Genomic DNA, 12723 nt, shown 5'->3' with positions numbered 1-12723 from the left:
ATTATATTGTTATATAAATTTTGTGGTGAAAACATTCAGTTTACTGTGTTAATATCATCTAATTTATTTATCGTACGCAACTTTCTCTCGACTACCTGTAGCTACTCTATAAAGAAGACTAATTATTTGGTTGCCATAATGTATTGTGCAGTGGTGGGTTATTGAAACAATTACAATAAAAAAAGTAAATCTTTTTCGAAGTGTCGTTTTTTTGTGTTTCCTAGAGACAAACAAATGCGTAAAGTATGGGTCTTCAAGTGTTTTCAGCGAGACAAATTAAATGTAGAAACCGCGAGAATATGATGAAAACATTTTACAGAAGCTGACTATTGTTCAAAAGAAAAACTATAGTGGAATAATACTGCTAATAGTATAATTAATTATTATGAAATTGTTACTGAAGAGATCTCTTCCTCGCTAAACCTTTCTAGTGGTGATACAGAAATTAACCCTAAAAATTTAATTGACAGTCATCAGGATTTTATTAATTCGAATATAAAAGACCTGGAATGGGATTGATTGGAAAATTTAGCAGGTTTCATTGCAGTAAGTTACAAAAGAAAATGAAATACTTGGATATATTCCGGACGCTAACGATAAATCGTTTAGTTGGGTAAACCACGTTTCTGAGGGTGGTTTACTCAAACCAACACTGGAATTTGTAACTAAATATAGTGAACTGGAACATATTTTTCGTAGTTATAATGACAACCAAAACAAATTAAAAATAACTAAAAATTATTTAAAAAACCTAACAGAAGCTGCAAAATACGTAAATGTTAGCGAAGATGTAAAATTACTTTTTTATATGTAAAATATATTTAATAATAATTCTTAATAAAAATATTAAAGATAATTATTACAATATCCGGAAGAGAAAAATCACGACGATTGTAAAATAATTGTCTAAATGGTATTCATAAAGTCTGACCTGCTTTTACTTATGTTTGAAATTCTTTACATTTTACCGGCCTTTTATATTTAATTTATGTTTTGTAGCAATATCTTTTTTGTTTGTAATACACACAATCAAATCGAAGATTCATATATTTCTTTAATTAATTTTACAAATTACTTATTAATTTTCAAACCACGTTTTCACAAAAAGTAGCTAGTTATGACTTCTTAGTGCACGATATGGCATCGAGGTATACTTATCGTTAACAGTTTAAGTTTCGAAGTTGTTCATTACAGTTATGGAACAACGTTGCCATATGATGCATCGTTAAAATAAGATCCACACAAGTCCACTGGTTTTGTCTAGCTATGACGTCATGCGCAAAGTCGATTAAAATTAGAACGGCAAGTGAGCATACCTAATTACAAGATGAGGAAACATGGATTAAAGCAAAAATTTTCTACTCAAATCATTTTGATGCCATAAAAGAGGTTGTGTTAGATATTCAAAATGACTTATAGTGTAACTAAAAGTCAAGAACTTTTAAGTAATGTACAAATTGCGAAAGAACTTATGTTCATAAAAGTTAATTTTAGTTTTTTACCAGATTAAATAAAGTCATTAGAACAAAGAAATTAACAATTAAGTGATTCGGTTAATCTTGTTAAAACTTTACTGCTCAGTGTCAAAAAAATTCCCGGAAATGCAATGATTAAAATTAGAAATAAATTAGAAAATAAATTAGAAATAATTAGGGCTACGATTGAAGAAAAGTTGTACGTATTTTTGAAGGAAACGTTTCTCAAGATCTTACGACTTAGCAATTTAGCTTACTGGCTAAATTAAAATACTGCCCTATAACGTCAGTAGGTTTAGAATAAACTTTTTCTGTGCACAAACACATTTTTAGTAATAAATAATAATAACAGAAGAATATTATTACTGCTTGTTTCGTGAAAAACCTGATTGTATGATTGTTTTTTATAAAAAAAATTATTATAATATAAACACAATTTTTTGCTTAAGTAATGACGTATTTTCCAAACTTGTGTTTTCGTACTGTTTACTTTGAACATTTACACAGAAATTTATTATCTACCAAAAAGGCTTAATTAGGTTTACAGCGATATTACTCGTATATATGATTTCATTATCATTATCGCATGTTGATTGTGGTAAATATCTTCGTCAACAAAGCTTTGATATTAGACAATAAATTTTCAATTTTGCCCGCCGCTGGCAGCCATGCTTCTTGCAAATATTGAATTTTATTGAAACCGCTTACTTTATTTGCAGGAATATCAATGCACAAAGGATATGCTTTTGTTCAGTTCACAAACCCCTTTGATGCTAGAAGTGCCTGTTTAGGAGAAGACGGCAGGACCGTACTTAGTCAAATTTTAGGTAAGTGCTTAAAACTAGTATTGTTTGAGTATAAATTACAGAAACGGACTATTTGTTACCTGAAATTTTTTTGTATATTCTAATTACACCATAAATATTTAGGATAAAACCACCCGCAGTAGCATGTTATGTAACTAACTATTTTGTTACTTATAAATAGTTTATAACAATATAGGTACTGCCTCTCATACTCATGAATTACTTATAACTTTAATATTACTACACAGTCAAGATTGACTACGAAGTATATCCCAAAAGTGCGTGACCATAACTCTCCCATGCTTTACGATTTGTCATCAAGCTTCTGGCGTTCTTCAAAATTATTGTGGCGAATGCCATAAGAACTCTAAAGAACAAAAAATCATGATGATAAAGAGGCATCGTTGATGAACCAGTTAGTACGGAATAGACAAATTACACATAATTGTATACGAGATAAAGAAAATCAAGATCGGTCAAATCAAAGAAAACGAATGGCAAGAATACTATAAAAAATTGCTAACCGAAGACCGCTCCGAATTCAAAGAATCAGAAATGGACGGAATAGAAATCTACACACATGACGAAATCGAATTAAGCCTAGCTGAGGTAAAAAGAACGATCAAAACTCTAAAGAACAAAAAAGCAGAAGGTCACGGTGGAATACCAAATGAATTGATAAAAAACGGATCGGAAAAGTTATTAAGTTATACATAAAATGTTTGAGAGAGCACTGAATGGAAGAAGACTTACCGGCAGAATGGACGCAAGCATATATGACATCAATATACAAGAAAGGAAATAGAAAAAACTGCGAAAACTATCGGGGAATCAGCATTATATCGTCTATAGGCAGACTGTATGGAAAGACCATAAAGGAAAAATTAGAAATATATATATACAAGATAGAATCGGAGAAGACCAGGCAGGTTTCACAGCGGGAAAAGCATGCTCAGATCACATTTACACGGTCGAACAACTAATAGAAAAAACAATGGCCAAAAATAGATCCGTCCATCTGGCTTTTGTTGATCTTAAGAAGGCATATGACTCAATACCTAGAACCAAGCTATGGGAAGCAATGGAAGACATCGAAGATTAATAAACGCGGTAAAAGCACTCTACAAGAATAACGAAGTAGCTATCAAAACGGGCAATAGAATATGCAGTCCATTTAAGACGACAAAGGGACTACTACAGGGTTGCTCCACATCCCCCACCCTGTTCAAAATATTCCTGGAAAAAACCCTGAAACCATGGAAAAGAAAGTGCGAAGGAATGGGTATACCAGTAAGTAGTATAGGTATAGAATGGGTATACCAGTTTTGCCGACGACCAAATAGTGATCGCACAAGACGAGGATGACCTCAGTTTTATGATGAGAAAACTGGAGCAGGAATATACAAAGAATGGGATGGAAATAAACCTAAAGAAAACTGAATACCTAACAACGGAGAATACAGAAATAAAACAGCTGGAAATAGACGAAGGTAAACAAATCAAAGGAACAGAAAAGTATAAGTATTTAGGCTTCATAATATCAAACAAAGGAACAACGGAGGAAGATATAAAAAATAGACTAGGACAAACAAGAGACTGCATACGAAAATTGAACCCGGTACTATGGGATAAGAACATCAGCATGAAAACAAAGAAAAAAAAATATAATACCATGACAAGAAGTATCCTCACTTATGGGTGGGAAATTTGGACAATAAATAAGAAAACCAAAAACAAAATAAGAGCAACAGAGATGGAACTCCTAAGGAGAAGCTGCAGAGTAACAAGAAGAGATAGAATAAATAACATGGAGATTAAGAGGAGAATGGGAATGAACTCCGACATAATAGACTACATCGAACAGAAGAGGTTAACCTGGTACGGACATGTCAGAAGAGCAGACCAAAATCGAAGAACGAGAGGCAGACACCGAAGATCTTTCAGAGATGAAGTGGACGAAGCAATGAGTAGAAGAAACCTACAGGAAGGGGACTGGCTAAACAGGAAAAATTGGAGAAAACGGTTGAGTGAAGGAATACAGTGAAAACTGTGGAAATCCTTGTATATATATGTATACGAAATGTTCAGTAACGCTTTAAATCTGAACTAAATACCAGATAAATGGTCCAAAGCACAGACTACCTCGATACGTAAAAAAGGAGATGTTTTTTGTGTAAAACTAAACTAATTTAAATACCCGAAAAATAGCTGGCTTAACTCATTGCTGTTATCTGTACAAAGAAAAAAAACGCTTACTTTTGAAATATCATGTAATAATTGTAGCAAGCACTAGAAGAGTCGCATCTGCGCGTCGCGACGCAAGGGACGCACGGGTCAAAATAGAGAAGATGTCGCGATGTCTCGTCTCAAAGTGTCTTTTCTTGGTATAAATTAGTCAGAAATTCTTTGGACACCTGTCTTAGGCGGTCCGTAGGATCGTGGGGCCAGTGGATCCACATAAATCAACTCTATTGTGTTGCGCTTTTAAATGGCGATAAATTAACTAAATGGTTCACAGAAATATGATATTTTACAGCGTTTCCTATGCTTGCGACGTAGTTAGCAAATAACAAAGACAAGTGAATTTCTTTGAACTTAAAAACAGGTTACTATGTGTTAGCCAATTTAATAATGAGAATTTAATGAAAAGAAAAAAAATAATATACTGTAAAGTAAATAAGTAGTTAGAATAATTATATCATTAACAGGATTATATTATAATACAGTAAAAAGATATATAAATAAATACTAAATACTTTCCCAAACAGGAGATATGAAAAAATGTGAAAACTACAGGGACATGGACAGGTTATATAGAAAAAATACTGAAAGAAAAACTGGAAAAATTTATCTCAAATAAAATTTGAGATGATTAGGCAGGATTTATGGAAAAGGATACCTACATAGACCACATATATAGGTACACTTTAACTCAAATAATAATAATCTTAATATTTTCAAATTTTATTAATTACTTTGCGGTGACAATAACAGGATCTCTTTGTTGAATAGATACGGTGATTGTTATTTGTTTTAAATAATCTACTACTGTCAAAAATACTAAATGTTCTTTCATTTTTATAGCATTGAATATTTTTTTGGTATTTTCACACATTACTTAAGAATTACACATTACTCTGTATTAAGAAATAATAAGATAATCAGTTCAGCAATTAAGACAATTCACATATGGGATAGAGTATGGTACAATTGGTCCAAAAAAATCCTAACCTCGACATCCAAAGAAAAAGTTTTCTTTTAACACCAAATTGTTCTATATGGTCCATATATTCTTTAGTAAAAAGTCCGCAAATTAGTAGTTTTTTACGTTTTTCGTCAATATTTCTAAAACTATGCCGTTTAGTGTGAACAAAATTAATTTATGGACTTTATAATTTTGTTTAAATTCATCAATTTGTGATGGGTAGCTCTTTCGGGGCGACAGACTCAGTAAAACACAGGTAAATAAAATAAAATAAATTCTACGCCGTACATACAATAAATAAAAATGAAGTGAATTCTACATCCCCGTCTGGGTCCCGCGATGAATGAACTCCCCGGCAAACGTCTATAAAAAAAAGAAACTAATTATTACTAATAAAGAAATGAAATAGGTGAAGTCAATCACAAGCAGACTTATGCTCGCTTCCGCTTAAATTTAGCACAGCTGGACAGCTGTACAGACTCCCACTACACTATCGCTGTCCGACACGCGTCGAGTTGAAGAAGGTACACATTCCAGGAATGTGTCCCTTCTTCAATTCAACGGAATATTTTGACCTCTATAGTTCAAGTTGTATAATGTAATGTGTATCTTTTTCAGCTCCAGAGATGGAACTTGACTTTAGCAAAAAAAATGGCTATCTCAGTTTACAGATTGCTAAATTATTTTGCAAAAACTATTAAATTTTTATTTAACACAGCGTGCCATGGTGGATATAACGTGTCCACCACCATTTTCAAGAAAAAAAAATATTCCCAGTGGTCGTGGTGGACATGCGTTACGCACGAGCTTAGAATTTATGTTTAGCCACGGTGGGTAACGGAAATGCACCAAACCACTGAATAATGCTTATGAAGAGATTTATAAAGCATATACAAAAATGGTAGTAAAGTTGGTTTCTGTGTTCCTAGTCCCTACAAATGGTCAAACTTTTTTTTAGCAAAACAAATAGATATTCATATTTTTTATTTAGAAAGAAAAAATTATATGGCAATAAGAGCCTAAAACTAGTTTTTAGAAACAAAATTTTGTTAATTACTATTTAAATGGGAATAAGCCACAATTAAAGGTTAAAATACGTTTATTGACGTTTCAATTTCCACTTCGGAAATAGTTCTCAAAATACAAACATTAGTAAATTAAACAAATTTTGTTTTTTGTTACTTAGTGAAAAATTCTTCTAATAATTTAATTTTATCTGACTCATCTATATTGACAATTCAGACATACTTTATACATTTTAAAGTAGACGACTTTAAAATGATATTGCCAATATTGTTGAGTTGCGTTCCTGGGACGACTTTACTTATAAGATAGTTCATTCGATTACATGAAATCAACTTTAACTTTGTTCTTTCTAGAAATTCGTGCTCGCAATTCATTTTCACACAACTTTCTTCTGATAGAGCGGTCCGATATTTGTAATCCAGTTGATTTGACAATACCATTAATATCTTTTGCGGATCTGCGACGATCTTCTAAAGAAAGTCGGCATATTCTACGCACATCGTAGTGACTAACTTTGGGTTTTCTGCCAAATCTTTTTGCTGATTTTGTCGTTCCACGTTTGCAAACTTTCATTACACCTGATTTTGTGGCGCCACCATCCAATTTGTTTGCTATTTCTTGATAAGTCTAACCTTCTTCTCGAAGGATAATTGCTTTGGCTCTCTTCCCTGGCGACCAGTCAACACGTTTTGGGTTTCTGGTTGCCATTTTCGTTGAATCGACGCTGATGAATTCCTCTCCGACAATTAAACAATATCACCTTAGTAACAACTACCTGATGTCACTAATAAACACTGGAAGCTGCATGAAACTGTACTAAAGGCCACCTAACCGCTTCCAGTTGGGTTGTTGACTGACTAGCAAAACCCTGACGCAATACAGTATTGCCAATGTTGCCATTCACAAATCTCGGATTTTCGGCGTTTCGCTTGAATCTGGTTCCATATTTTATTAAATAATGATGTTAATAAAAAAAAGAGTGAGAAATACATAAAATATTATGCAGGAATATAAAACAATAAAATAAAAATGTAATTGTAATGGTTAACTATACAAATCATGATCATGGAACGAGTCTTGCTAAAAAAAAAACGATAATTTTTGTAAAAATTCCAGAATTTTGGCCGCTAGTGTACACAAAATGATTCTTAAACTAATAGGTCTTGAGATTTATGCGCAAAAATGGGGAAAAATATCGAATTTTTTGAATTTATTTTATATTTTATTTAATTAAAAGTTAAGCCACTATTTTACAACTGACTCATAGTAAAATTATAATTTGTAGTGATCTTTTAGAGAAATTTATGCCAAAAACTGCCATTATATGCTTCACACCCAACTCAAACCAGATACAGTCTGGACTATTAAGCAAGTTTATTTTTTAACTTTGGGGTAAAAATTAGATCATATAACGTTTTAAGACCTTCACTATATTATGATTAAAAAAATAAAACCAGGAATTTCCCGTGAATAAATTTCAGTGAAATGAAAGCAAGCAAACCAAATTATTAAACTCAATAATGTTCCACTAAAACTCCGTAGAGCGTGGTAAAATAAGTCTCGGCGCATAGTTTCACACTCTCAAATGCACAATTCTCGAAGGGTTGCAATAAGGGAATTATAGGAGCAAGAATACCGTAAGTTGTTCTAGCACAACAGTATAGTATAGGGAATGTAGAATAAGGCAACACTTCAATAATTCTGGTTAAAGTTCTTGACAGAACTTTATTATTTATAGACAGTTGTGTTCAGGAATGCACACATATTAACATAGTTATGAAACACTAATTCCGGGAGAAATTATCGGCTTTAATAAAAGAGCAACCCACTAATTGACTAATAGTTCGTGTCAGATTTTATTGTGCAGGGTTCTAGCTAGAATGCATATTAAAATTATCTTTGAAAATAATCAGATTTAAATTTATAAACTTTTACCACATCATTCTGTAACTATTTTTATGTCATGTATTTTACATTTCCAATGGAGATCTCATGTGTCGTTCAGGATGGCGTTTATTTTATTGGTATACCGATCACTTTATACCGAACATGGGTATTTCGCTATTGAGAAGCATAGTGCCTGCGCTATTGATCTAAGTACTGTGAGGTAAATAGAAATAGGTAAAAAGAAATAAGAATAAAACTTACTCATAATCAATTTATTCTACCACCAACGACCGGTTTCGCATACTATGATTTGCTATGCATCTTCAGGTCAACGGTACATGCTAAACTAAATGCTGAAAATATAATAACCCGTATTAGGGTACTGTTTAGTACATAATATGCAGCAATTATGCCAATATTATGTGTGTGATTATTAAATATGGCTTTAAAATTGATTAAATAAACAAAATAAAACTTAAGTGAAAAAACAATCTAGTAAAATTAAAATTAAATAAATAAATAACTAACAAATATTACTTTCATTCCGATACAAGGATTATTATTTAATATTTGAGAAAACATATTTACCATAACAGTTTTTAACTGATAGTGATTGGATATACAGAAGGATACTAAAAAATATCTTATGTGGACCATGTCACCAACGTTGAGGTCCTACAGCGCATGACAAAAGAAAAAGAAGTGCTTAATTTAATTAAACAACGCAAGCTTGAGTACCTCGGCCACGTGATGCGGAACGAAGAAAAATATCGAATTCTTCAACTTGTTATGCAGGGTAAAGTATTTGGCAGAAGAGGACCGGGACGCCGTCGTATCTCGTGGTTGAAAAATCTCCGACAATGGTTTGGGATGACCTCAGCGGAGCTGTTTCGCAGAGCAGTCAACAAAACCATGATAGCCTTGATGATCGCCAACATCCGGACCGGATAAGGCACTGAAGAAGAAGTGATACATATTACCGTGTTTAGAATTTCATTGTCTATTTAATTTTGACAAGAAAATATGTCTGCATGTAAAAACAAATGGATGACGTCATCATGATGTTATGGTGACATCATCATAGTTACGGTTATCCAAGATTAAAGTAGAACTGAATTTAATGATCAACCTGTCTAGGCGTTTTTTATTTAAATGGATGAATTATCTAACGGAGATATTTTTTAGGTTTCCGACAAAAACGTTCACACTGTATAAGAATTACTGTTTTATTTCGTTTACCAATTATTATATATAACAATATAACTAATAAAATACAAATAACTATTACAAATGTTTACTTTTAACTATATGTATATGTGCTTTTAATTCTACAATAATTATAAATTAATTAACATTTCTGATTAACTGTTTCCCGATACTTTATCAAAATAACAACCCCCTGCAAGCCAGATTCTATGCAGTTCATGAAGTTGGTGTAAGCTGTGCAAGAGCTTACGCGAATGTTTATTAACGTGCCCATTGCTCCTGTATTGTAGCTACCGCAACGAATACTGTACACTCGAGGGTTCATTACAACGCAAACTTTTAAGATATTAGTGTTAGTTGAGTGCGGCTTGAGCTCGATTGGAAAAGAGCAAAACACTAAAGAATTGAGTATTTCAGGCGTTAAATTTGACTTTTAATTGCGGTTTCTACATTAGGAACTAATACTTGTAAACCGCAAAGTTCATTCGTTATAAAAAATATGTTTGTTACATTTTTTAATTTAACAGTGACTATTGGACTATTGTAAACAATTATCATTATAAATTTAAAATGTTTATTAAATACTTTCCTAAGAATAAACCAAACTGTTTTACCCATTAAAGTTAAAGACCGGAACACGACAAAAAGACAATATCTGGAGAGATTATAAGATGCAAAAAATCGCAAATACAAGGTATAAAGTAGCACTTCTACAACGATTTATTATTCGAATACTATATCAGAATAGGATACAGAATATGCTACAGATGAAAGAAGAATGAACCCCAACAGAAATGTTAATTAACAGCTTAAGGAAAAAATAAACAAAGCGGCAAACGAAGTGTTAAATATTGAAAAACACAAGAATAAATATTTTAGGAAATACAGTGACGATCTAGAAGAGATGATTAAAAGAAAAAAAGATACGTTTCATAAATGTCTAAACGACAGAACCCTAGGAATACGAGATGAATATGTTACTCGCACTTGCCTTCATACCAAAAACAGGTAAGATGGACTACACCCTACCTAAGGCTCCCAGATCAATTAGCCTAACCTAGTTTTTTTTAAAACGATGGAAAGGCTATGCAAGAGGTACATAAGGGATGAAGTTCTGGTTCATAACCCACTTCACTCAAATCAACATGCATATACTTCGGGAAAATCTACCGATTATGCACTGCATCAAGTAGTAGTAAGAATTAAAAGATCGCTGGATAATAAAGAATCCACCCTAGGTATATTCAAACACTTCGAGGGACGTTTAATAAAACCACATTCCCAACTATCACCCAACAGCTCAATGTCAGGAATGTTCCCCTGGCCATAAGCGAATGGATATTCAGTATGCTCTCTAATAGAGCAATAAGCATAAATGTAGAAGACGTTTCTGTTAGAGTCATGGTTACGAGATGGTGTCCACAGGGAGGAGTGCTATCATAACTCCTTTGGAACATAGTCCTAGACAGACTAATTAAGTAACTTAGCAGCAACGGATTTTATACAATAGCCTACGCAGACGATATTGCTGTCCAGCAAGCAATAAATTAGAGAAAACACTATGTGAGAGATCACAAGTTGCTCTTCGGCTAAGAGAAACATGTTGCATGGAATACTCACCATCTATAAATCCTCAGAAGAAAGACATGGTCCTCTTCATCAGAAAAAGAAGAATCACGGGCTTATCTCCAAGGATTCTAAATTACAGTCTAAACTTTTCTGACGAGGTGAAATACCTTGGTATTACTCTTGACAGGAAGTTAACATTGAACTCTTAGTTTCTTTCTTTCTCTTTCTCCGTCTAAAAATAGATTCTTAAATTAGCAACGTGTTTATTTGGTTGCTCACCAATGTTCATAAGTCTTTTTTCCCCTTGCTACAGCGGTATTATTGTTTGGATGATGTTTGTGCGCCTTTGTGAGAACTGTTCTTACTTTCCGCTGAAGACTTTCTATATCTCTTTTTGACCACTTTATAATACCAAATGAGTAGCTAAGCGCCGAACAAGCATAAGTGTTTATTGCTTTTAACAGATTTTCACTTTTAAGATATGACCGATTTAGCTGTCTGACTCTTCGCACAAATTCAGAAGTTAGTTCGGCTTTCATTAGTTTATGGTCAATTTTTCGCGCTTGCTTTATTCCGAGATATTTATACATTTTCTTTTCACCCATTGCCTCTGTGTTTTGACCATCCTGACTATTTTTATATTTAAAATAAAACATGGCACTTTTCACGTAAACACATGGCACTTTTAAAATAAAACATGGCACTAATCCAAAGTGCATACTGATATCATTTGAAAATGTTTCAACGGTTTTAAGCATCTGATCCAGGTGGTTTCGAGTTGGAACCATTAAGTTCAAATCATCCAAATAATTACCAGCAGATGAATAAGCTTCGCCACAACAGTAATATTATTCTTGATTCTTAAACCTGAGTCAGTAGAGTTCAGTAGCTGAGAATGGGTTCATTGCTAGACAGAACCAAAATGGACTCAACGAGTCTACCTGGAGTAGGTCCCGGCTAATTGGGATATCTTCAGTTTCGATGTTGTTTTCACCAGTTATTTGAAGGTGTATTTAAGTCTTCCACTCGTGTCATTATACGCTTTAAAAAGGTCACTTTATTATCATCGACTTGTGTATTATTATCATCGACATATATTATCATCGACAAGCTTAACTTGCCATTGTCAATTCAGGTAGCAAAACATATTGCTGGAACTCGAAGTAAACTGATTCTCCCGTTTCACTGATTCACTTCGAGTTCCAGCAAAAAGTGTTCTTCTTTATCTTGACAGTGGCAAGTATGACCTTGCCGAAACGTCGTCAAAATAATGGTTTTTCTCAACTCGGACTTCTTCTTCTTCTTGACTGGCTTTACAACTCAGGGTGAGTCTTCGCGCCATCCACCATAGCCCTCCATCTTCTACGATATTGCGCTTCCATTTACCATTGTTGTAGTACCCCAATCGTAGATAAAACGGCTTTACGGCTTACTGATCTTCTAACGTGAACTTAACAGGAATTAATATAAACATTATAGTCTTCAGAGTTGAACCGCATTGATTATCATTACGCCAAGCTTTCGGCATCGTCTTCGATGTTTTCTTCAG

The 12723-nt window shown here is 33.3% G+C and overlaps 1 protein-coding gene across 1 annotated transcript in view; it reads left to right on the top strand.

The window, feature by feature from the left end:
• Positions 1-12723, top strand: part of LOC140450374 (uncharacterized) — a 1628978-nt gene that overhangs the window by 713112 nt on the left and 903143 nt on the right. Inside the window, exon 4 of the mRNA XM_072543970.1 lies at positions 2195-2302. Coding sequence (XP_072400071.1) covers positions 2195-2302 — 108 coding nt within the window. The remainder of the gene's footprint in view (positions 1-2194; positions 2303-12723) is intronic.

Source organism: Diabrotica undecimpunctata, chromosome 9 (assembly GCF_040954645.1).
Source record: "Diabrotica undecimpunctata isolate CICGRU chromosome 9, icDiaUnde3, whole genome shotgun sequence".
Taxonomy (NCBI): Eukaryota; Metazoa; Arthropoda; class Insecta; order Coleoptera; family Chrysomelidae; genus Diabrotica; species Diabrotica undecimpunctata.
This window is presented reverse-complemented; position numbering and strand designations above follow the sequence as displayed.